Source organism: Tetrao urogallus, assembly GCF_951394365.1.
Source record: "Tetrao urogallus genome assembly, chromosome: 1".
NCBI lineage: Eukaryota > Metazoa > Chordata > Aves > Galliformes > Phasianidae > Tetrao > Tetrao urogallus.
In genome coordinates this window covers 173,868,569-173,893,628 of record NC_136813.1, presented here as the reverse complement: position 1 = coordinate 173,893,628, position 25,060 = coordinate 173,868,569, and the positions used below count along the sequence as shown (strand labels likewise).

The following is a 25,060-nucleotide window of genomic DNA, read 5'->3' as shown; positions in this document are numbered from 1 at the left end:
TTGAAGCCTAATTGAACAGCTTCGTTCATTATGTAGAGATTTTCTGTATAATGGATTGTTGGAAGATCAGCATTAGTATAGGAAGCTCACAAGATATCCCCCCTTAACTTAGACCTTTTTATGCATATCAGCTCTGCACTTCATATAGCAGCAGCAAGGTCGATGGCAGCTACATTAATGCAGCTTTCTGACCCTCTTGATACTAGTCACATAAAATCCTCGTGCTTTTGTCTTTGCCTACTTACATGGGTCCCATTTAATAATGCGCATAGCACTCAGAACTGAAAACCAATCAATGTCAAAGACTGATAAATGAATGCCACTTGGTAGGCAGGCTTTGCAAGAGCATGCTGATTTCCTGAGAAGCAGCTTTAGGGGGCTGCACTGTATCTGCAGACACTGGCAGCATGGTTCATATGCAAGAGAAACGAGCAGCTCCTTCAAAGAGGAGCAGGGGTGCTACCCTTAATTCTTTCCCAGTGAGACTGAGCTTGCCTTGCCTGAATTCCTTTCTGCTACTAACAAAAGAGATAGTTTTATGCAACTTGCAGTGTATTTCTCTTTTAGCAAGAGCTAAATCTTTCCAACTGCTCACCCGTCAGGGATTCCTGAGCCATTCCAGCAATTACAGTTGGAACTAAGGATGCTAGTTAAGTAGTTCACTGCATTTAAATAGTATAATTTTTAATAGATTCATCTCTGAGCAGGTTGTGAGTGTTGGAGAGGTGGATGTCTGCATGGTCTTTATTATCCAGGAGCACATGTGACAGGAAGAAGGAAGGAAGTGGCTTTTGTACTGATGCTCCCCACCTCTGCCAAATGTATTTTTTTTGCCAGCATTCTGTCCTTGAAACAGCTGCCCCCCCATTCCTGGGGTGAGTGCTCACTCTCTGTGTCTGACCTTGCAGTGAACTGAACCACCTCCTCTTTTCCTTTCATCTTTTGTGCCAAATAAAAACATACTAAGAGCGTTAATGGGAATTCTGCAACAGTGCTGTCTAATTGATAGGTCTTGACCTACTGTTGCATGGTGTTTTTTCATTTACCAGTGTTGATTACCTGGTTTTCTATTTGACCTTTTTTTTATAAGTTCCTAAAACAGTAACTGTGCTGTTTCCTACTTTTGTGGCCACAAGTACTGGGAGGAGGAAATTCTGTGTGTTATGGCACATGACAGCCTTAGGCTGTGCTTTTCCCCTAACCCATCCCCAGTTTTTCTATTGGTGCATTTGTAAATTAGAAGTGTTGCTGAGGTATCTTAAAAATGAAGATGCAGACTGTAAAAGATATGCAGCCTACACCTGAGCATGTCAAAAGATTGAGCTGCATGGTATAGACTTGTTTTTCCTTTTGCAAGACCTTCTACTTCCAATGACAAAATTACTAGGCTTGGAGTTGCACTTAACACTGATTAGAGTGAGATAATACATACTAGAGGTAATTTCAGTCTAGCAGGTAGCGAGATAACAAGCTCTAGTGACTGAGAGCCGAAATTAGGTAAATTTAGATTAGAAGTAAATTGCTAACAATGACAGTAATTAACTAGTGAGAGCCCTCAGAGGGTTGTGATGTTTTCCTTCAGTGGAAATGTGAGTAGCTGAGGCACAGCTGTGTTGTTTAGATGTGTTTTGCTGAGAATTAATTCTGTGCTTTACAGGTCAGGGATAACGAGCACCATCAATTATAAGCAGCACCAAAGGCAAGTCCTGCCTGACCAACCTCGTGGCCTTCTGTAATGGCGTAACTGCATCAGTGGACAGGGGAAGAACCACTGATGGCATCCATCTGGACTTCAGTCAGGCCTTTGACACGGCAGCCCACAGCATCCTTCACTCCAAATTGGAAAGATACAGATTTATGGGTTGTCTATTTGACGAATGAGGAATTGGTTTGCAAGATCATACGCAGAGATTGGTGATCAGTGGTTAATGGTCCATCTGGATAACACTGATGAGTAGTTTCCCTCAGTACCGATGCTCTTTAATAACTTCATGAATGACACTGAGATGGAGTGCACCCTTGGATGACACCGAGCTGTGTGGTGCAGTCAACATGCCTGAAGGACAGGATGCCTGAGAGTCCTGAACTGGCTTGAGCAGTGAGCCAGATGAACCTCGTGAGGTTCAGTGAATCCAAGTGCAAGGTCTTGCATCTGGATTATGGTAACCCCCACTATCAGTACAGGCTTGGGGATGGAAGGATAGAGAGCACAGCCCTGCTGAAAGGGACCTGGGAGTACTGGTGAATGGCAGGCTGGACACGAGCCAGCAATGTGTCCTCTTAGCTCAGAAAGCCAACAGGATCCTGGGCTGCATCAAAAGAAGCATGGCCAGTGGGGCGAGTGAGGTGATCCTGTGCTGGTGAGACCTCATCTGAAGTTCTGTGTCCAGATGTGGAGTCCTCAGTAGAGGAAAGACATGGAGCACATTCAGAGATAAGCCACAAAAACAATTCAAGGGATGGAACACCTCCTTTATGAAGACAGACTGAGAGAGATGGGGCTTCAGCCTGGAGAAGGCTCCAAGGCGACCTAATAGTGTCTTCAGTATCTAAACGGGGGCTGTAAGAAAGAAGGGGATGGACTCTTTAGCAAGGTCTGTTGTAGTATGACAAGGGGAAATGGTTTCAAACTAAAAAAGCGGAGATTTAGACTGGATACAAGGAAAAAGTTTTTTATTATAAGAGTGGTGAAGCACTGGAACAGATTGCCCGGAGAAGCAGCGAAAGCCTCATCCCTGGAAAATTCAAGGCCAGGCCAGGCAGGGCTCTGAGCAACCTGATCTAGCTGTAGATGTCCCTGTTTGCTGCAGGAAGATTGGACTAGATGACCTTTGAAGGTCCCTTCCAACTCAAGCAGTTCTATGACCATTTATTGTGGACAGTGTAGGGCACTTTCTGCATGTACATGCAATATGATGTACATGCAATATTTAGAGAACATACAAAATCGTGCTTGTAATAAAAATGGTGTCAGGAGACTGAAAAAAAAAACCCAGTTAAGCCCACTGTAAAAAGTCCTGCAGTTAAAATTCAGGCCATGCAAACAATCCCTTTATTAAACATTTTTTATCAAAAAGCCAAAATGAAATACTTATTTTTATTTTACTTTTTTTACAAACTCTGCTTTTAGTTCTAAGTGATCATACAGCTGTGAAAGACCCTAATAGAGATATTTACCTCTTTTCCCTGCTTCTGTTGGTGGACAGATGTTTTTTTCCATCTGTGTTCAGATGATAAGCATTATTAGTAGTAAGCCTTCCCTGTTTTGGTCTCAGTAGGGTTACTGCCTTTCCAATTACCCTGTCCTGCTGTTGTAAACTGATAAACTTACCACACCGCCTTCCTGCATTTCCACTAGGGAGTCCGTTACCTGTTCTAGGAAAAATAGGTTAATTAGTGGCTTTTGAGGTCAAAGAAATGGCCTTGATTTGGGAAATGAAGGAAAAAACTGTCTTTCATGCTGTCATTTTTCTTGACATTACAATGAGATAATGATTTATGAGTTTTGACAGTACTTCATTAAAAATAGCTGAGCTCCTGTTATCCATTACTGTCACCTCTGATTAGTTTGCATGTGGCTACAACTGTATTCTCCCTACATAATTTATCTCCTAGAAAAAAAAAAATCACATCTGTGAATGGAAAATAGAATATAATTTGTTTGATATTTTAACTACCCAGTTAAGGAAGACTCAGAGTTGCCAGGAGAACAAATTTTGGATGTGACAAAAAAACTCTGTCTTTCTACTTAACTAGATATAATAACCAGAGATCGTCTGCTATTTGCCTATCATGGAGTTCTACACATTCTTTGGAAACATTTGGAGCTGGAGACCCCCATAGCTAGGAAACCAGATTAAACAGATGATGGGACAAATCCCACACTAAATTCATTATCGTTCGATGCAGAGGGCTCTCATGAAATTTATTGCATCCTTGCCCTTCCAGCTGGAAAACAGTTGCAGACCAGGCAAGAAGCTCAGCATGGGATTTCAGAGAAAATAAAGCACGGAACTATTTTTCTGTTAAGTGGTAAACAAGTAAATGAAAAAATAGATGCGTGAGACATGCCTGAGTTATGATTTTCACTAGGCAGCCAGACAGATCATTTAAGGATTTATAACCTTGTCATCTATTTTAGTGTGAAATTCAGATGATTGCTGCCCAACCATTACAGGCCTCCTGCAGCACCAAAGGGTGGCACTGTAATGACAGCCACACGCCAATTCAAAGGACTCTCAATAAATCCACGCAAGCTTAATGTGCGCTGAAGAAAGCTGAATTCAGATTGCTGCGTTCTACTGAATGTAAGTAAGAGGTAATTGGCAAACATTGACAGGAGTCATGGAATCATGGAATGGCTTGGGTTGGAAGGGACCCCAAGGCTCATCATGTCCCAACCCCATACCTCTGGAAGGGCTGCCAGCCTCTAGGTCACATACTAGAGCAGGTTGTCCAGGGCTCACCCAACCTGGCCTTGAATACCTCCAGGGATGGGGCATCCACAGCCTCTGTGGCAGCCTGTTCCAGCCCCTCACCACTCTCAGTAAAGAACTTCCCTGACATCTCATCTAAATCTCCCTTCCTTTTGTTTAAAACCATTCCCCGTTTCCTATCACTATCTACCGGTGTAAAGCACAAATGAGGAGCAAGTTTTTAGGTGGAATGATGATTTCTATTTCTCAAAGAAGACAAAAGTGCTACGTCAAGTGTCTTTGAAAAATAAAAGTTCTTGGACTTGATTTTTTTCTGTCTGTTTATTAAGAAAAAATCTTTTTACATAGAAAAGATACAGAGGAAGGTAAACAAAGGCAGCAGAATTCATTATCTCATGTAATAGCTGTACAACTAGATCTTAATGACAAAAGTTGAAGAAAACCTAAGTAATATAAAAAGCCACCTCCAAAATGAGACTCTGACAATGAGAACGAGACACAAAAAAGAACACCGAGTAGTTTGTGCAACCAAGCTTGTTAGTACGTGAGAAAGACAGCCATTAAATCACAGGAGGCCTTATGCCAAAGGATATTCCTGTCTTAGTATTATGCCTTCCACTGGGAAAGGCAATAAATTAAATTATTTAATACAACTCAGTATGCAGTCTGCCCTGCAATTTATTATGTATGTTCTAATTTTCCAAGCTGGAAAGCCTTTCACATTTTGCTTGAAAAGAAAATCTGTCAAGATGGCTACTTTGTTTTTCACAAATCTGTTCTTAAACCTCATTTTGTCTTGTCTTCCAATGGCACTTTGTAGACTACTTTCTCACAGATCAATTGAAGGAAAATAAGATCATGAGGAATACTGAATTCCAAGTGTTGAACTGGAATTCTTGCACTTTGATCTGTGACAGCCTTGGCTGATGTTTGCAGAAAACCACAGAAATGTGCTGGGTGCCTTCAGGGCACCCTCCTGTAAACTGTGCAAGACCAGCAGCCCTCCGGCACAGGTGAGGTTAGGAGCACCATGGGGAATTACAATGGGCTCACAAACTGGCACTGTGCAGATTAAAGATAAAAGAACGAGGACAGACACTTTAATGGCAACAGAAGACAAAGATTTATTTTTTACTGACTTCCAACTGGTGCTAGATTGTTTGAGAGACATCTAGTAAATCTGTCAGACCACCACAGATAGGACTACGTGTGCATATTCTGTCTATCTTGCTACCACAGCCTCTCTTCATAAAGGCACTAACTATAAATAAAATGAAAACAGACAGTTAAAATCAGGCTAATGCCAGGAAAAAAAAAAAAAAAAAGGATTGCCTGTATGGAATTCTATGTTTATGTTTGTATACATTCATGCGTTAAATGCACAACTTTAAAATTAATTAAAAACATCACCTTCATTTTGGCAATACGACTGATAAAATGAAACATGCAGAAAACACCGTTAAACAGAACTCAGTGCATTATTTTGTCAGAACAGAGCAGTTCTTTATCACCCTTTATGAACTGGGAGTACATTCATATTACAAGGTAAGAAAACCTCGAAACAGACAACATCTGGCTTCTGTGTAACGTATCTGCTTTTCCACATCTTTGGATAGTGAAATCTATGTGTATTTGAACACAGGTTAAATTGTATGGTTATATTTTAACAGTCCTTGTAGTGCAGCAAGGCAAAGCACAGCTGCCAGCGTTCACTGTTCTATTTCCAGGCTATCCATTTTCAGGTCAGGTGGTTTAAAGCTCATCACTTCTTCATAGGTAAGTTCTGCAGAGAGGGGATAAGAGAGAGAGAAGAATTACGTGACTTTCTCTAATTTCTCTTTATGAGAAAAATATTCCAGACAGAACTGTTAAATGCGTGCGTGACTTGTAGTCTGTATTTCCAGCCTCATCAATCTATCTAGATCGAAACTCAGACTGCATTCACTAGTTCTGCTAACCTGGATACATTATTCTATTAATGTGTCTGTCCCCTTCACCTAATTACTGAATCACAACTGGCCCTGAAATGGAACCATCAGTTACGCTGTCAGATGACCTTACTGAAAAAAAAGACAAAATGTAATGCAAACTGGAATCTTTAAAAGCACCAAAACAGGTTTTAAGATGTGCACTTTTAACCACAAAGAATGTTCTTTATAATCTTCCGTCAATTGCCTACAACGTAAATCACGTGCAACAATGCACTGATGCCTTTGAATCCAGGTGGTTTAGGCTTTTTTTTGTATTTTATTGCGATTAACTTAAAGATCCTCTGACTAAATGTTCTTTTTCTGTCTTACAAGCATGCAGCAATTCTACTTTCACCCAGAGAGGCCTAACTAGAAACACAGACTGACTGTTTTATGCTGCTTTTGGAAGAGCCCTTTATCTTCTCATGTTGACGTCATACTTTGTGCCTTGCGCAGCAATGATGTACAGCATCGGTGGCCACCTCCTATGGATTTTCTCAAGCCAGGTAATGTATTTTAAGGATCAAATCCAGTCCATACATAAATAAATGATCAACTATGTGTTACTTCAGGATCTGACAGCTAATAAACATAAAAGCGGACTGAGCACTACTGTAAGAAGTGTGTACAAACCCTATAGTTGGGTCTTGGCTGTGCTCCAGTTGCGCAGCATTCAGTAGCACAGCACATCCAATGAGCTTTGCTAACAACTGAAGGATTCCCCTGGAAGAAATTCCACCTACAGAGCCCTGGGGCTGAAGCATTTGTTGGGTGACTCAGTGCTTCATCTGCAGCATCTGAAGAGCACCTGGTCACAGGCAGCCAGGTATGTCAAGGAGCTCCTGGCAGAAGTCAGTAAGGCAGTGCCTTCACGGATCAGGTGCCTGGGACTGTATTATAAATTATGCGGCTGGCTGTGCACTGCATGCTTATGAAGCTCTTTCCTGTTCTCCTGTCACCTAGTTAGCTGAAAGTACAGATGTTATGCTGAGATATGTGAAACTGGAGCAGCAGCGAAGGAGCGATAGTGCGTAGCATTCAACGCTGAATGGCATTCTCTTGGCCTCTGCATTTTGAAATATCTTCTAACTGATTAAACATGTCAGAACAAAATCTATGAGCTGGGGCTGCAAACCTCAGCTGTGCAGCAGAGGTCAAGGAAACTCCTAAGTGCCCAACGTGTAACACAAAGTGTCTGAAATCTCATTTTGCTTTGGCTGCTCAGTGCCCCTAGGGATCAAACACCGCTTTTAATTTGAACAGAAAAGGAGAAATATGGCACTGATGTCTGGAGAAAAATGGGTCAATATTTCATTAACAATTCAAACATTTTATGCAAATTGTGACCTTTAATGTCACCTTATTAAATGTACCCCACATGGTACGTGAAAATATTTACTTTCCCAAGCTAAAAATGTGGCCAGGAGGAAGAGCTGCGCGTTCCATGCCAGTATAGTTTTGAAATGGTTTTCTCCTGTATAAAGAAGGAATTTCATCTGTAGTTCCCAAAGCACAGCGATGTAGAAGAATATGGTACTGATGCAGGATATGCTGCCCTTCCTACAGAATTTGCTTCCAATTCATCAGTTCAGAGTCAAACTAAGACTGTTCTTAAGTTATTTTAACAAAGTTCCATCACAAACAGAAATCAGCTTTAATGAATTGCAAACTGTTAAACTTATCTGTTAAGGACTCCGTCAGCTTAACAAGCAGCAGAAAGCAAATCCATTGCTAAAGAAAACTGAACACACCTCCTCACTGCCAGATTTGCATGGATAAGGAGCAAATGATGCCACTCGATCCTCATTTTTTTCTACAGACCCTCCAGGACTCTAGAAAGCCTTTTCAGGACTCTAGGAGGCTGCTTTATTGTACAGAGATCCACAAACCATTTCCTGTCTTTCTCTGAGGTGTCACAGAATCACAGAATGGCCAGGGTTGGAAGGGACCTCAAGGATCATGAATCTCCAACCCCCCCTGCCACAGGCAGGGCCACCAACCTCCCCATTTAATACTAGACCAGGCTGCTCAGGGCCCCCATCCAACCTGGCCTTGAACACCTCGAGGGACGGGGCATCCACAACCTCTCTGGGCAGCCTGAAGGTGTGTTTGTTTTAGTCAACCTCCTCAACGCCCAGGATAAAATGTGGCACAAAATGCAGAAAGTCAGTGCAAGGACATGAGGAAGGTACAGGAGATCAGTAATGTTCACCATAAAATAAGCTACTACGCTCATATATTTTATTAAACTTTTCTGGAGAAAAAATTATAGAATATATAAATAGAAACAGGAAAGCAATTATTTCATAGATTATGTACTGATGAACTTAAGCCAAGGAGAGGGCTTTATTAATAAACTGGAAGAATTAGTTTTCTAGAACATTTCTCAATTTAAAACATTGAGTAAGGATGCTTTAGCATGATATATCCTCATCAGACATTGATGAAATTGGATTGTGCTTTTTAGTATACTTGCAAACTTATTGTTTAGGCACGTTATTTCTGTGATGCTATACTGCGATATGATCATGATGCAAGCAGGAAATTAACTACTGAAAAAAGACTGTTGCAGTATTCCTCAAGAATGGGTTTGGGTTTTGTCACTCCAAATTAAGATGAACTGCTCACAGTTTGAACAGGATCAACAGCATGCTTTATCTATTCCCAATTAGCTGGCTATATCAAGAAGGATTATTAAAATACACATCTACATAGCAATTTTTCATTTCTGGTTCTGAAGAAAGCAAGGCCAGAATCCCAAATAGCATCAGCTACAAGACTGTTACATCAGCTGAGGATCTGGCTTAGCAGATTAAAAGGAAGATGAAATGAGTGGTTGCATGGTAAGTAGAGTCACCTTTTAGCTAAGATTAAACTTGCTATAGGAAACTTAGTCAGGAGTTGTTAGAGGCATAACGGGGAAAGGGAGCAAAATCCAGAGAGAAACTACCAACCCTTCCACCCCTCTACTCACAGGAACACACATGGACTGTCCTTGCACCCCTGAAGTTTAAGAATTAAAACTGCTCTGGTTAGAAACAGAGCAAAACTGTTTCTGAAGTCAGGTTTTGTTCTGCTGACCACATTACCACCTGTGTGCAGTTATCTGTTACCTTTCCATTCTTCTATGGTTCGCTCTTTATTCTCTATTGACTCATCATAGAGCTCAGCCTCAGGTTCGTCATCCGGATCGTGATACTGTACAAAGTATGGGTGTGCAAGGGCTGCCGAGGCAGTAATTCTTTTGTCACTGTCCAGTATCAGCATCTTCTCAAGAAGGTCTACCGCTACGGGAACAAGAGAAACTAGGATCAAAACCAGAAGGGACCATCTAGAAGTGAAAGAGAAGGCAACTGTTCACATGCTATCTCTTCTCACCTTATGCTCATTTAACATTATTGGAAAAAAAAGAAAAAAACCAAACCCACAAAACTTAAGCAATATAACAAACAATTTTTGAAGATTTTATACTGTGAGTAGAACTGTCAGAGTTGGAAGAAGCTTCCGGTTTGCTTGTGGAATGTGTATTGGTTCATGATAATCTATCTCACCTCTTCAGACATTCACAGCTTTGACTGTGAAAACACCTGTGTGCCTCAAGTTAAATAGCCCAGTGTTGTGCATCTGGTGCTTAACACGGTCCCATCAGACAAAAACTCCAAAAGAACTTTACAGGACCTACCACCAAGTAAATGGTGTTTAAAGGCAACAGCTGCAGATTATTAGAAATGAGAGAGATCTTTAAGACTGAAATTGGCTTTATATGGATAGTTTACCACAAATTATTACATAAAACAATTGTTACTGCCTTCATATATGTACTGTCATCAAGTTCCTTTTATAATATCAGTGCATAGCATGTACTCATGGAACACATGCAAACAGATTCCATTTTTGTTCACAACTAGTTATATTTGTAAAAATAAAACTGTATTTCAACAAATATAAATAATCCACATCTTAACTGAAAATCTGTCCCTCTGTACAACTCTTGAATGTGCACTAGATGAAACAAGCTAGAAAGTGTAGCAAGATGTTTCAGATGACTCGAGCATCTTGTTTGCCATGTCACAACAAATGATTCATAGGAAAATCTCTTTTGCACAGGCAGATCCAATTGGTTAAACACAATAACAGCTGTGCCAGATCAGACCAACAGTCAGTCTAGCCCCGTATCCTGTGTCCAACAATGGTTCATAAATTCTTAGGAAACAATACTCAAGAGGAACATTCAAACAGCTCTATTTCCTGGTGTATTCTCCCCCTTGCCAGCAATTCACAGCTCCTGGCCTTCCTGAGCCAGAAGTGATGCCTCTAGTCCAGATCCTGTGACATTTTTTATTTACCCCTGCTATATATAGCTTGCTTTTGCTTTTCACCCACAGTCTGTTTTCACCCACCAACTTTTCCATTAGGAGGTTCCAGTAATCTCCAACAACAAAAGCTTTGGACTTCGCAAAGGAAAAACCATCTCAGGATGAAAGGTTAAACACAATGCTCTCTCCACAGCGCCAATTATCACATGGGATCACACAGCAAAGGAAATCTTTGGTTCATATGTTAGTGAGAGATTTAAGCTGTATCACTCTGACTTTCTTACCTAATGGATTGGCACCACGAAATACTGCTTTCAAATCCTGTTGAGGCATATGTGGAAGAGATTCAATGTACTTTCTTGCCTAGGAACAGATCAATATACATACCACATGCACAGAGGTTACATTTTGCCCAATAGTAACAGTATCAGCTCTAAAAAAAAAATAATCAAATACTCATCGAATTTCTTACACATGGGAAACCTTCTAAACAGTCACTCATATATATGATTACTAGGCAGGAGAGTTTGAAACAGGTGTACAACTCTAGAGGTTCTACGTTAGCACTTCAGTTCTCATCTGTGCAAAATGGTTCACTGATGTGCATCCCCAGGAAACGCACGCGTGGAGCTTTCAACCAAAAATCACCACCTAACCTTTCAGTTACCCTCGGTAAAGTGGCATCATCCTGTGTTCTTCCTTTTCCTTCTCCCTCTCCTCAGATGAGCAGTAGTTTCACTAACCAAAGAACAAAGCCTGATTGTCCTAGACTACAGATTTGCAGATGTTTAACAGAACTTACAGCTTGCCTTGTCTCCACAGCTGTGAAAGGCTCATCCAAACTCCACTAGGAAGGCCTACACTCATATCTGACCCACAGATGTTGGCGTGATGCCTGACACCACATCATCCAAGGAAAGGGCTGAGCAGATAAATCACTGTTATTCAGTGAGGAGGCTGAATGCTGATCATAAAGGCTGCAGACATAACCAGGAGTTCTGAAAACAGCTAAAGAGGCAAGTTTGTTTCCTACCCAAACTGATAGAAGCCACGTCCTGGTGCTTGGGGTCCCCACGTGCAGGATGCTGCACTTTCCCTTGTTGAACTTCTTGAGGTTATTCTGACACATAACCTGCACAGACCTACAGCCACGTTTAGGAAACAGATCCTGTTCCCTACCTTTCTCTGACGTCTTAGTTTCTGCAGCTACTATGAATTGATGTAAAGGTTTTTTAAATTCATTGCATTACATAGTACAGTCTTTTTAAATGGTGTCCTAATTTAACAAGGCAGATCTTTATTTTTTTTTCCTGCCGTTTCAAAGCTATAGGCACAGTCTACTGTAATTCTAGACTACCATTAGTGATTTCAGAATCTTAATAATGTTCCCATCCTAATGGAAGTAAAACTTCATGACTTATGTCTCCAACACACTAAAATGATATTAGCATTTTCCCTTTCTGCTGCAGGAGCTGACAGCAAGGCTTTCAGCAGCTATAGCCAGCTATCCAGAGAATGATGTTTGAAGTCTATACAAACACAGGATTCACACCACCTCTTTTATACTCCTAAATTTCACAGAGGTAGAAAACACATGCTAGAATGTCAGAAATATGTTCCTGGGGCATTAGTTTATACATGTGTATGAACAGTGCAGCAGAAGAGAGCTTTTGCACTTTCTTGCATTGAAGCTATGGACTAGGCAGAGACAAAACATACATTTATCTCATGACAAACATCTGTGGATTTGAGGATTAGTTTTTTCTATGCTGACATCAATTAACATCACTAATCCAACCACGACTGAATAAGATATGGTCAAAATCGCCTCCAACCAATGCAGACCTGTCAAAGTATGCTTAGCAACCATTCAGCTGCATCTAAGTATTTGCCACTTAAACTCAACTAATAGAATCTAGATGTTTAAATTAATCTGAAAATAACGAAGTGCTATCAGTTAAAACCTGTATTAACAATGACAGACTGACAAAACAGCTCAGTAACTTGTGCTGAAAAATCCTGTTGATTTTTAGTTCTCATTTATTTGACACTCTACTGACAACTGAAAATAGGCCTGAGATTCCAGATAACCTCCAGCTTTGCTGGTAGAGAAACAGAAAAAAATTGCTCACAAAAACTAGCTGCATTAAGTAATATCTAAACTGTAAGGACAAATGAAAAAAAATAAATGGTAAAGAACGAGAAGGGAGGACTGGAATAGACACTCCCACACACAAGACAATTACTTCCAAACAAGGTATGCACCTTCTTGGCAATGCTCCTCTACCTCAGTAGCAGAAGCCTGGAGGTGACCTGGCTGCACTCCCACTCATTAACCCGTTTTTTTTTGTGTTCTCCCTATGCTCTATAATTAGCCCCCATGTCACAGTTTCAGAGTCCCTGTGGATCAGCATGTCTGTTTAAACAAGAAATCTAAGACAGAACCAGATACCATCTCCAATAAGTGTTTATGGTATCTAATATTGCAAAAGTCATAGAATCTTAGTAACTTATAAAGGCTACTCAAGTTCCTACGCTTAACACAGCACAGTACAAGACTTGATCCAATCTCCTGGCATAAGGGCTGATCCTCTTCCTGCCCTGTGGCTCACAGGCACTCAGTAGCCACAAACTCCAGGGTACACACTGATTTGTGCTGATGAGGTTTCATCATGCTCGGACTTTCAAGCAAGGTAGTGTTGGTTTTAGGCTCCCCTATTCTTTCTGCTTACTTGAACAACTAGCATTTTCTTTATTGAGTTCAAAGGAAACATCAGTATACACATGATCTGAAAAACAGCCTTCAATATTAGAGTGATGTCTATATAGAAAATGTTTAAGAAAAAAGCTGCAGCTCAGCAGGTATCTGTGCTGTTGTTTATCTGAATTTTTACACCCTGCCCATCACACGCCTTTATCAGCCAATGCCACCTCTCATTCCTTACAGCTCAGCTGGACACGCACTGTTATTGCCTTAAGGGAATTGTAAGCGTAGCTTTAGCAGAGAAACAAAGTGGAAATAGTTTGTCTACTGAATAAGGGAAAAAAAATTACATGGAGAGTTAAAAATCACATTATTAACGATACAGATACCACCATTAAGAGTGGACCTCACACAAGCATTCAGAGAGATTAATTAATATGAATTTCAAATTAGTGTATTATTCCAAATAAAATTACTCACACAGGACGCATTATTTGATTCTGATATCTCTGTTCCTTCACATCAATGGAAAATAGATAGAAAAAAGTAGAAGTGAAAACGACATCAGATTTAATAATAACAATGTAGTGCTCTGAGCTGAATGTCAGTTTGAATTCTTTTATTATAAGTATAGCAGAAAAAAAACCATCAGGATCAATTGCAAACTCCTTTGAAACAGGAACAGGTATCAAAATGAATCCAGCTGACAGTCAAGGTATTTGGATAGCTCAGAAAATAATGTTTTCTTAATGGTGCTATTGTAGCATTAAAAAAGAAAGATGATCTTAAGGTGCCCGCTCATTTCCAAATCAGATATGTCTGTCACACAGTTAAAGAAGAATGATAAAACACTGGCTAACTCAATGAAGCTGTGAACTCACATGTTCTGATGATATCTTCTTCAGAAGTTCAGAACTGGGTGTACCCACAACTTCCATTATTCTCTTTAGTTGATCAATATCTACATTATTTCAGGAAAATTAAAGGCAACGTAATAAAAGTAAATGTCAGACAGAACTGCTGGGTTAAACAGTTCATGAGCTTTCATGCAGGTGGTTGTTTAAAACAAGCAAGACAATTCCATTTGAGTCCACTGGATGATTTAAATTCACACCTGCTTAAACCTAACTTGGAGTACCTAATTCTTTATCTTTTCTATAGCACTATGTGAATCTTTGGTCTGGTGAGCCCATATGCGAGAAAATCATTGCTTCCCTGCCCCAGCTAAAACACTGCCTGCAAAAACATTGCTTCCCTGTCCCAGCTTCCTATTTAACAGACTCTTAAGCTTAATTTTAATAGTGCATTTTTCTTTCTGAAGGACTGAAAAACAGTACATCATACTAAATTGGACTAGATCACTAATCTGAGAGCTGGTAAAAGGAAAAATGTCATTTGGTAGCTTTAAACTGTTTTATATCCGTGTCAGGATCATAAACTTTAAAATGTGCATTTTTTGTTGTCATATACAACCCATAAAACGCACTACTTTTTCCCTAGAAAATGCTATTTTACAACTTCAAGTTGTAATCATATAATTAATTACATAATTCTAATCATATAGTCGTAGACAATATTTTAGAACAGCAAAATACCTTATTTCTTCAGAGCTGGATGTACTGATTTTTCCATGTAGCACATAACCAGCCTGAAGCACAGTGATCACCCAGATGATGGACATCTGAACAATGCCTGTGCTAATAGTAGAGCCTAATGAGGCTGAGCATGGCAGAAGAGTCAGTGGGAAGACTTGGCCTCTCACTTCTCTTAACATATCAGGCAATTCTAATATGATGCTGTTCCACACCTGGCAATGGTTTGGTTTCAGCATAAGCATTGGCTTTTGGGGAGGTTTAGAGTAGTAAGACTTGTCAATATCCAGTACAGAAGCATGTGCTTTTGTTTCTCACATTAAAAGCTTTCTTTCTCTGGTGCAGTTATTTTCTCCTTCCCCATTAACATTACTGCTTTATTTTACTACTCTCCTCAGCACCTGTTCTCTTATTTCTCCTGTCAGCACAGGCAGCGCCAACGGAATCCACAGCACAGTGCTGCAGGTGACAGAATGCTTTCTTTCCTCTGTGGCACTTCTGGAAATCCTGGCTTGTTTTGTAACAGGCAATGATATCCCTATTTATTCACTTAGTATTGAAAAGTGGTTTTTTTGCACTAGAGGAACTTCCAGCCTTAGAGCAGTTCTATGTCTTAACACAGTATTAGCAGATCAAAAAACACTGTAATTACTCAGCTTCGTTTTTAACATCCATCATTTATGTAAGACACACACGTGGAAGAAAACTGTTCTGCTGCAACCAGGCTGTTATTTAAATACAGATACAACATAAGGAAGAAATGTAACTACTGTTTAGGGACATCTGCTCCTGTTTCTTTTTCTACCGGATGGTCTCATATTTAGCTGCAATATGTATCAAACTGAAACAATAACAAAAATTGTTTATCGTTTTAGAAGTTTGTTACCTGAAAAGCCTGATCTATTAGAAAAATGAAAGAACTGTACAGTATTTCTATAGCTGCATTTTTCTGCTTTTACTTAAGGATACAATCATCTCCTGGAAACAGGGCCTTCCCTTTCAGTAACTCTGCCATGATGCATCCAACAGACCAGATATCAACTGTCAAAAATAGGAGAGAGAAATGTGTAGGATGACTCAAAGACATCAATAAGTGGAGTTGTTTCCATATAGATATACTATAACTATATCCAGCTGCAGCAAAATGAAGTCTCCGTAGCCTACCTGTTTGATTGTAGTGCATCCAGTTCAACATGATTTCTGGAGCTCTGTACCACCTTGTTGCAACGTAGCCTGTCATTTCATCATCGGTTTGTCGAGCTAAACCAAAGTCTAAAATCTACAGAATGATAAAAACAAATAGAAACAGCTCTTGTTACATTTGTTATGGGTACTGATTTTCCCTATTACCACCCCAGCGAGGGCTGGAACAAGAGGATCTTTAAGGTCCCCACCAACCCAAGCCATTCCATGATGGTTCATATCTGAGCCCAAGCATCTCTCCACCAGTGAAGTAAAACTGCAGTGCTGTGCATGAGCTCCTGTGCTCTCCGTGCTGTGTGCTGTCTGTGGGGATTATAGAGATACTTCCACAATGATGAGTCTGACCCTTCGTTTTCTAAGAAAAACTCTACACCTTGCCTAATGTTCAGCTTTCCTCTAACATTTGCTTTTTGAAAAACAAGCACTGTTGCTATAGAAATGAAACACTGCCAACTGGGAACATTTGTATGAAGTGCCAACAGTAAATGCCACTGGACAGAGCATTTAAAGACCACACAAGCAAATCACAAGCCCCAGAAGTTCTGTTGTTTCTGCCTCATGTTGCTTCCAGCACTGTTGCACGCAGGCAGCATTTACCCAAATCAAGCAGTGTTCTGATGTCGCTGGGAGGGGAACATATATCCTGCACAACAAGGTATATTTACATCATGTGCCATCTGTTTTTGATAGAGCTCCCCCAGTGAAACAACAGGCTTGGTTTAGGTACATGTTACTCATAGGCACGATGGCAGAATGTTCCCTTGCTTACGTTTTCTCTTGGTGAATTTACATTGACAGAAAGTTACTTCAAATATTTTTTCTCTGTTCATTTCTTTCTTTCCATTTTTTAATAAGTCCATGTCCAACTAATTGTGGAGCTAAAAGGTATCCCATACTTTAAGAGGTGCTGCTGTGAAAGGGCAATGTTCAGCTTCAGTGCTGTTTGCTATCCGACTATTCAGCATCTCTTCAAACAGAAACATGAATAAAACCAGTCACAATCCCATGCTGAGATCCAGTGCTATCTATTAACCTGATGGCAAATCCTTTTCACTGGGAACGTAAACATTTTAAGACTATAATTCAAAATTATGCACTTATAATCCAATGTAATGATATAAAAAGTCTAAAGGAAAATGCTAAAGTATAAACAACACATATTTACTTCCAATAAACATTAAAAGCATTATATATTTCTATAAAAAGATACATGAGACAAATAAGGCATGAATAAGGGCTTGAAACATGAATACCAACATCTCCATTATTATAAATAAGTGTCAGCAAGATTTGTTTTAACAGCTGATGCCTTTTATCAAATATGTACAACAAACATGTCCTGCATCTTTTTGCTTCTATTTCCTTCTTGTTTGTACTTGGAGATGTCCACTAGTTTGTTCCACTACAAAATAATTTGGCATCAGAGGAAGGAAAGCTATAAAGAAAACAAAGAACAATGTAGCAAATGGTAGGAAGAAATGTGGACAGATAAAATAATAGAAAACAAGATTAAAAGGTTCTTACAGCACAAAAGCACTGCACACATTTTAAAGTGAATGATCAGAACCAGATGAACTATAACATTTCACAGATGCTGAACATATATGCATGAAAACATTAAAGGGATAATAATGAAAATTGCTGAGCATCTGCAGCTCTCACTAACCCAAACAGGAACTACAGCTTCTTACAACAGATCAGGATTAGCATGAGAACCTAAAAGCATTGCTCTTACTCAGTATTGCATTTCTCTTTTTTGTTCTCACAATATTTGGAAATTTAAATCCCTCACAGCTGGAATAAAGTGATTATAGCAGAATCCCAGTCAGAGAAAGAAACATGTCATGGAGAAATGCTAAGCTACTCATTTTCAAGCTTTAAGGCTTAGAAAGCAACTTCCCCTTTTTCCTCGTGCTATTAGTTAATATTGCATCACATGGACACAGAAAGATATGTATTTATACAGAGATGTGAATTAACATAGTACCTGAATACTGTGAATTATAGGTTTGTTTTGTTTTGGTGTTAATGCTGACTGCACCTCGGGATACCAGCATCTTTCATAACATTTTTATTAAATTTAACTCTATTCTGTAGATATAAAAATGAAAGCTGCTACATGGCCTCATCTAAACTTGGCATGTGTTCATAGTGCAAGAGATAGCCAGTTAAGTACTCCGTCATGAGATGTGTCTAGACAAATACGTCCATGTTCTGTCTGCGAGGAGCTAGGGAGGAACGCTTTGTAAGGAGACGTGGTGATGATAAACTCACATTTGGGAGAAAACATGTTCATGGAAATGCCTCTATGGCCAGGGAACAATAGTAGTAAGCGTACAAAATTAATGGAATCAGAAACAAAACTGGCAAATAAAAATTTTCCTTAGAGAACTGTAACACTGAAAGCTATTAAAACATTCTTCATTATAATAGATTGATTCCTCACGCACTCTTCATTACAGCAGAATGATTCTTACCCTCAATTCACAGTCTTCATTTACAGCTAAGTTACTGGGCTTCAGATCCTGGACCGGAACACAGAGAGTCAGTCAGGTACCATTTTAACCTTTTAAGGTATATTATAAATATGTCTTAATAACACTTTTGACACACGGAGGGACACACTCCATTCATCTTTATTATAGCAATGAATGAACTCACCCTGTGGATGATTCCAGCTGAGTGAATATACTGTGAAACAACATGGGGAAAAAAAAGGTAAAATTGGAAGTCAGAGGTTAGGAAGATGTGGGTCACTTGCTTTATCTTTTTGCTACTGGACCTGATGGTTCTATATACAGCAAAGATTTATGTCACACTACACATTCAAGGCAGATGGGGAAATGACTAATTTCAAAACCTATCTGCTTTCTCTTACCCAGAGATAGATATTTCAGAAAAAGTAACTGTAAACACTGTCGTAAGCAGTAATTCTCCATCAAAAATTTCTCATTTTGAAAATTTAAAAATACTGAAACATATTCCAATCTTACCTAGATGGCCATTTTGTGCAGTTGGCTTCTCAGTACAGTCAGTGGCCTTGGGAACAGTATGGCTGACACCTAAGTAATACAAGTTATTTTTTCCATACTGTGAACACTGAATGTGGGTGGCAGCTATTTGCTCCCCTGGACAAGATAGTGGCCAGAACAGATATCCAGGCATTGTTTCAGATCCACTTTCAGGAGGGACATAAAGTGGTGTTTCAATGATTATTTAGTGTCTCTGCTATTTTACGTATATTACTAGATCTCAAAGAGTGAGAAAAGCTTAACCTGCAACTGCCTATAGTTCAGCTGTTAAGACTGACTGCCAATTTATTTATATAATCTTACTGATAAAAACCAGTAGGAGCTCTGAAACATACTCTTCCATTCGCTAAAGAAGCAACTACCATCTTTCAGGAGTGAAGATTGCACGAAAAATGTTGATATCAACTGGGGAAAAACCCAAAGAAAACAAAACTGCATTCTTTCAATTCCAGGCTTACACACTGTTTATCAGTGGGACAGGGACACATTTAAATGCTCTTCACAATTACTGTAAACAGCTGAATGCAGAGGAAACCAAACACTGCTTGCAACAGAATTAATTGCATACAGCTGCTGAGAAGGGCTGCTGTAGTACCACCAAGCAGCTCTACCTGCCTGCCACACCAGCCCCTCATGTGTTCCAATGGAATCTGCAGGGCTTGAGCCTGAATTGTGTACTCCCAGACAGATGTACCCATGAGTCCAGGTATAAGGACTAAAGCTGTAATGATGGCAGCCTAGATGTAAAGAGGGAGTTATCTCTGATCAAACGTTCAGCTAATGAGATGTGAGAATTTCGATTCCAAGTAACAAGCAACCCCTTCCCTTGGAAGCACAAACAGTGCATTTCTGAAATGAACATTCACTTTTGAGCACAACTGTTACTTAGCTCTGACATGACACAGTCATATTCAAAACCGTGGGTTGGATAGTTAACTCTGGATTCATCTTCCTACTTCAGCTATTAACTTAAGTAAATGAGACCAAGCAATTAAGGGCTCAGTTCTGCAATTTTTCTTCCCTAAAATCTGCACTTAAATTGACAGAATGCACAAGCACAAATAAGAATTATCCTCTCAGGCACCAGATGACTTCCTCAAAACCACACAGTAAATATCTCAGAGCTTTTCACCACTGCTTGCTTTCAAACACACACTTGTATTTCCATGACAAAGTTTTCATTATGAAGTTTACTACAGCAGCTGAGCTCTTTTTTTTTTTTTTTGCATATGCCTTGAAAAAAACACTCAACACTGGCTGAGGAAAATGTTTATCATCTAGTACTGCAAAGCATTTCCTAAATCTTCTGCTGTTTATAGACTCTTTCATGTTTAATGTCAGCAAAATGAAACATATTTTAGTTCTTTAGGAAGTTTTTGCTACAATTTCATTGCCAACTGCCTACATGACTGAGTTGTATAAACTTTAACAATGTGATTAAAGGAAAGAATGAGTTTACAGGAAGAAAAAATCCTAAGTGATCCTGTGTAATGCTGTACATTGCTAGAATGAACTACTACTTCCAAAAGTTTCTCAATAAATCCAACCAACTCACTTATTTCCCCACCCATGAGATGCTCTCTCTCTCTCTCAGGGCTGTATTTCTTTTCAAACTGGCTCAGGTCTTTCAAAGCATGTGAAAATGTGAATTAATTGCAATGTTAAGCTTTAACAATTTCATATTCTTCGTAAGTTTCTCATTACTTTCCCTTGACAGAGAAAATGTCTGAAGCACACAATGCGTGCTACTAAACACCTTCACTTGAGAGACCATGTAACAAGTGAATCTCCTTCAATAATAGCTTAAATGGACTGACTCAAAGTCAGTGTTTGATGGAAATATTCCATGTGCACATGTCACCATTTGCAGGCTTGGGGTTTACTTTTGGTTAGTAAAATAATCAAAAATTCTGAAATATTTGCCACTATCTGTGGCAACTATCTGCCACTATCTGAGTGGCACTCAAAGACACTCCCAACACAACTGAAGTGTTCTAAGTACTGAACCAGTCATTACCACAACATCTTGGTTGCTCTCTCATATATATCCTTATATTGAGCCAATACCTTAAGTCCTCGAAGTAACTGATATATAAGAAACTGTATGTGGTCATCTGTTAACTTCTGGCACTTCACAATGTTATTTAGGTCAGCGCCCATTAAATTTGTCACAAGATACCTGTGAAAATAAAACAGACCTCACAGAAGAAAACAAATAAACATTCCCCATTTGAGATTGGCAAAATGTAAAAGAAGTACAACTAATGAGTAAACTACACACTCCTGTTTAGATTCCTTTTCCAACTTCTACTCACGTATGGTTTATGTCCCTCCAGTCAGCTATAAGCTCTAATAAAGGAATCACAGCTATGAGATTTAATATGGGGGAAAAAAAAATCCTTATGGCACATTAAAAGCTTTGATCTGTTTTTCTCTCCATGAAATACTAAAGCAGTTCAATCAGGGGAGAAGGCATCATGCCTCAAGATGAATAGGGATTCTGAACAACATAGAAGTGGGAGATCGGGGCCTCAAAACGATAGATCCTGTGAGGAATATCTGATGATGGAAATCAACATCAAATTGTTTGAAATAAGAGTGCTTCGAGTGTTTTGTGTAATTTCTTTCCCTACCTCCACTGGGTTTTACTTTATTTTTTTTTTCCCTGTAAGTCTTGTAGAAATATTCAGAAGCCACAAAAAAAAAAAAAAAAAAAAAAAAAAAGTGTTGGGACAAAAGTATGCATCTATCATTCTATCATTCTTAGCTCTTGTTTGTATAATTTTGCCCCAGAGGAGCCTGGCCACTAATTTTCATGGAGAAAAAAAATGTTTGTTAGTATTTCCTTGTCTAAACCGTTTATGTAGTTGCTTATAGCAGATGTAAGCCAAGAGCAACTCAGTACATATGGTATGTTTGAGTAACACCAAATTACAACTAGCTCTCGACTATCCAGGTATCTAATTTATCTTGTCTAAAGTAGCCAACAGAATACTTTCCTGCATTCCTGAATGATCCCATCTGCCTTTGAAAAAAACAATCTACAGTACCAAAACATTTATGAGATACTTGCAGCCTTATAAACCATCATTCACAAAGTACTACAGGGCGGCCTGTCACCTTGCTTTTCTTTCTATGGGATTTTTTTTTTAGTTGTTGTGTTTCTTTATACAGAGTCAAATTTGGCTTCAAATCTACTACAAACGTATGTGCTTCCTTTCTACAAACAGTACTACTTGGTTACTTACTAACTAGTCAGAATTATTTTAAAATGTTACTTACACTTCATTAAAATTTTCTATTGATGTTGCAGGTGTAAAAACATCCAGCAATCCTATAACCTGAAAGGCAAGAGAACTTACATTTTATTTTTAGAAAGATGGAAAGCAACACACAATTATTATTGCCAGTGCTTAGAATTTTTGCAGGAAGCTTACAAACACACGGCATGTGTTCATCTTGAAGACTCAGTGTAACCTGCAAAATAGGCAGGCAGTTTGTGCAGGTAGAGACTCAACTCAACATGACCAATTAAAAAATCTATTAATTGCAAAAAGCAGAATGGGACTGTAGATAAACAGTAAAAACAGAGAAAGTCAGGAAATGTAACACCACATTACAGAAAAGCTTCCGTCAGATTCCATTAGCTGAAGCTCTGAGACCAAAGTAGATCATTTTGCAGTAAAAAGGCATTATTATACTGGAAGTCTTTACAGTCCAGTGACTTCATTATAGGTGAGGTATCCATGTTCAGGTATCTTGTGTAGCCAGAAAGAGTTGTATGCACTTTTCTAGTAAGATTGTACCTGTTAGAAATTACACCTATATGACAAACTCGTGTCATAAAAAATCTGAAGGGATAGCACTCACTCTTCACTTACATTCTCATGCTTCATGTGCTTCAGCAACCTGAGCTCTCGGTAGGTCCTCCTTGCGTGTATAAGCGATTGGAAAGGTCTTGAAAGCTTTTTTACTGCCACCTTCTGTCTTGTTTTGGTATCATAAGCTGAACTACAACAAGAAGAAAGTCCACGTTGAAAGAACACTTCCTTTCAAAGCTCTCCTTTGTCTTCTTTTACCTTCCACTCATGGGTTGCAAGTGGGAGAAGCTGGGCAGCAGTAACCACGATTCAAAGACAATTCTCATAACGTTTCCTTAGGCAATACCAGTAATAAATGAACAATGGATACATGCTGAACTTCACAGCTCTTGCTGACATATAGTATGTGCTTAACTTCAGACATGGAGATATCCCATTGAGGAGCACACAAAACACACAGGCATTTGCACAAAAAGGAAACCATTGTTTGCTGTGCATTAAATGATACAAGTGCAATACAGCACAGTTAAATACTGTCTGTTATGGAAAACAAGAACTGAAATGATCCCTTTATATTTTACTTGTGACATCAAACAGTGTGATTACAAAAAGATTCAGTTTGCTGCTTCCCACTGTTAAGAAAAATATTGCTTTAATTCGCTATTTATTCAATTAATTAAAAGTTCTTAAAATACTTTGAAATTCTCAATTTAAAATGTGGACAACACTATCTGCAATTGCTAGCAACAGATTAGCAAGCACAGACCTTAATACATTAATCCTACTGAACTTATTTTTGAATTACAAAACAGTAAAAATTAAGTGACATGAAAAATGCACTGTGCAGGATGACAAGAGGCAATAGCCACACTAGATGCTATTAGGTCCTTGCGATCAGTCTTTAAAACACTCCTGACAGTTTTGAAGCATTGAAGGCCAGGCTGGATGAGGCCCTGGGCAGCCTGGTCTGGTGAGTGGCATTCCTCAGAATCAGAGGAAACAGATTTAATCAACTAATTTCTTGTAAGCACCATGGAAGGAGTGAATCACTCATAAGATCAATGAAAGAGATAAGCAGATTACTTAGTTACTTTTTCACCAGCATCACAGCATCGGATCTTCAGGGCAGTTATAAAGGTTGTGCCTTTGCTGAGCACCTCAGGAAGGGCATTCCCTGAGCAGAAGAAAGCATAGGAAGTAGGAGAAAACCTGTTTCACTTGGAGGAGTGAAAGGATACCATAAAGACGCCTGTTCTGACACAGTTATTCAGGATATAAAGACACTGCATTGCTCAAATATGTGGAGAAGCTCAGAGAGCGAATGGTGCAAGAGCTGACAGTAGAGACACCCTAAATTCCACAAGATTGGTCATAGACACAGTATGAAGGCTGCAAAAGTAAATCTGAAGAAATAAAAAGGAAGCCAGTACTGTGCTGTTAGTATAACAAAAATGCAGTATAATTGCAATGACTGTAATCCTGGTCAGTGAAGCCAATGGAAAGCAGCACAAACCCAGAAATGCGTACTTGCTATATCCTCTCTAACATTTTACAGTGTAAAAAAAGAAATGTTTATACAGACAAATAGATAACATTGCCCAAAGCAGCAATGTGTGTTTAATATCTCAGCTCTTCTGGCAATTCACAAGCCTCCCCAATTGCGCTTGTACTAGTCTTTGAAATATCATATATATGGCTAAGAAGAATTAAGTTTGAAATCCCGTTAGCATGACCAACATCCCTGTCCTCCCTGTTTTAAAGTCAAATGTAGGTTTTAGTAGTTTAAAAACTGCGGATCTTTCAGATAGGTTGCATTTTACCCTGCATATGATTCAGATGATATGAAGAACTACTTTTCTGTTTTAGTAATTCTTATGACAGCTGCTTTTTAGACCCAGGATGGAAACCCACATCCCCGAGTTTTGGGACCTTCAGTGGAAAAGCATGAATTGAAGCTGAACAAGCCAGGATCTGTCTTGGTCTAAA

General features: G+C 39.2%; 1 protein-coding gene across 1 annotated transcript in view; it reads right to left on the bottom strand.

Annotated features, from left to right (window-relative positions):
- Positions 1-6,145: 6,145 nt before the first annotated feature.
- Positions 6,146-25,060, bottom strand: part of MAPK11 (mitogen-activated protein kinase 11) — a gene marked incomplete at both ends in the record, with an annotated part of 28,873 nt that continues 9,958 nt past the window's right edge. Inside the window, 11 exons of the mRNA XM_079536157.1 lie at positions 6,146-6,219; positions 9,520-9,693; positions 11,007-11,085; positions 14,308-14,387; positions 15,988-16,059; positions 16,183-16,297; positions 18,699-18,746; positions 18,883-18,912; positions 21,321-21,432; positions 22,536-22,594; positions 23,135-23,264. Of these exons, the coding sequence (XP_079392283.1) occupies positions 6,146-6,219; positions 9,520-9,693; positions 11,007-11,085; positions 14,308-14,387; positions 15,988-16,059; positions 16,183-16,297; positions 18,699-18,746; positions 18,883-18,912; positions 21,321-21,432; positions 22,536-22,594; positions 23,135-23,264 (973 nt within the window). The remainder of the gene's footprint in view (positions 6,220-9,519; positions 9,694-11,006; positions 11,086-14,307; positions 14,388-15,987; positions 16,060-16,182; positions 16,298-18,698; positions 18,747-18,882; positions 18,913-21,320; positions 21,433-22,535; positions 22,595-23,134; positions 23,265-25,060) is intronic.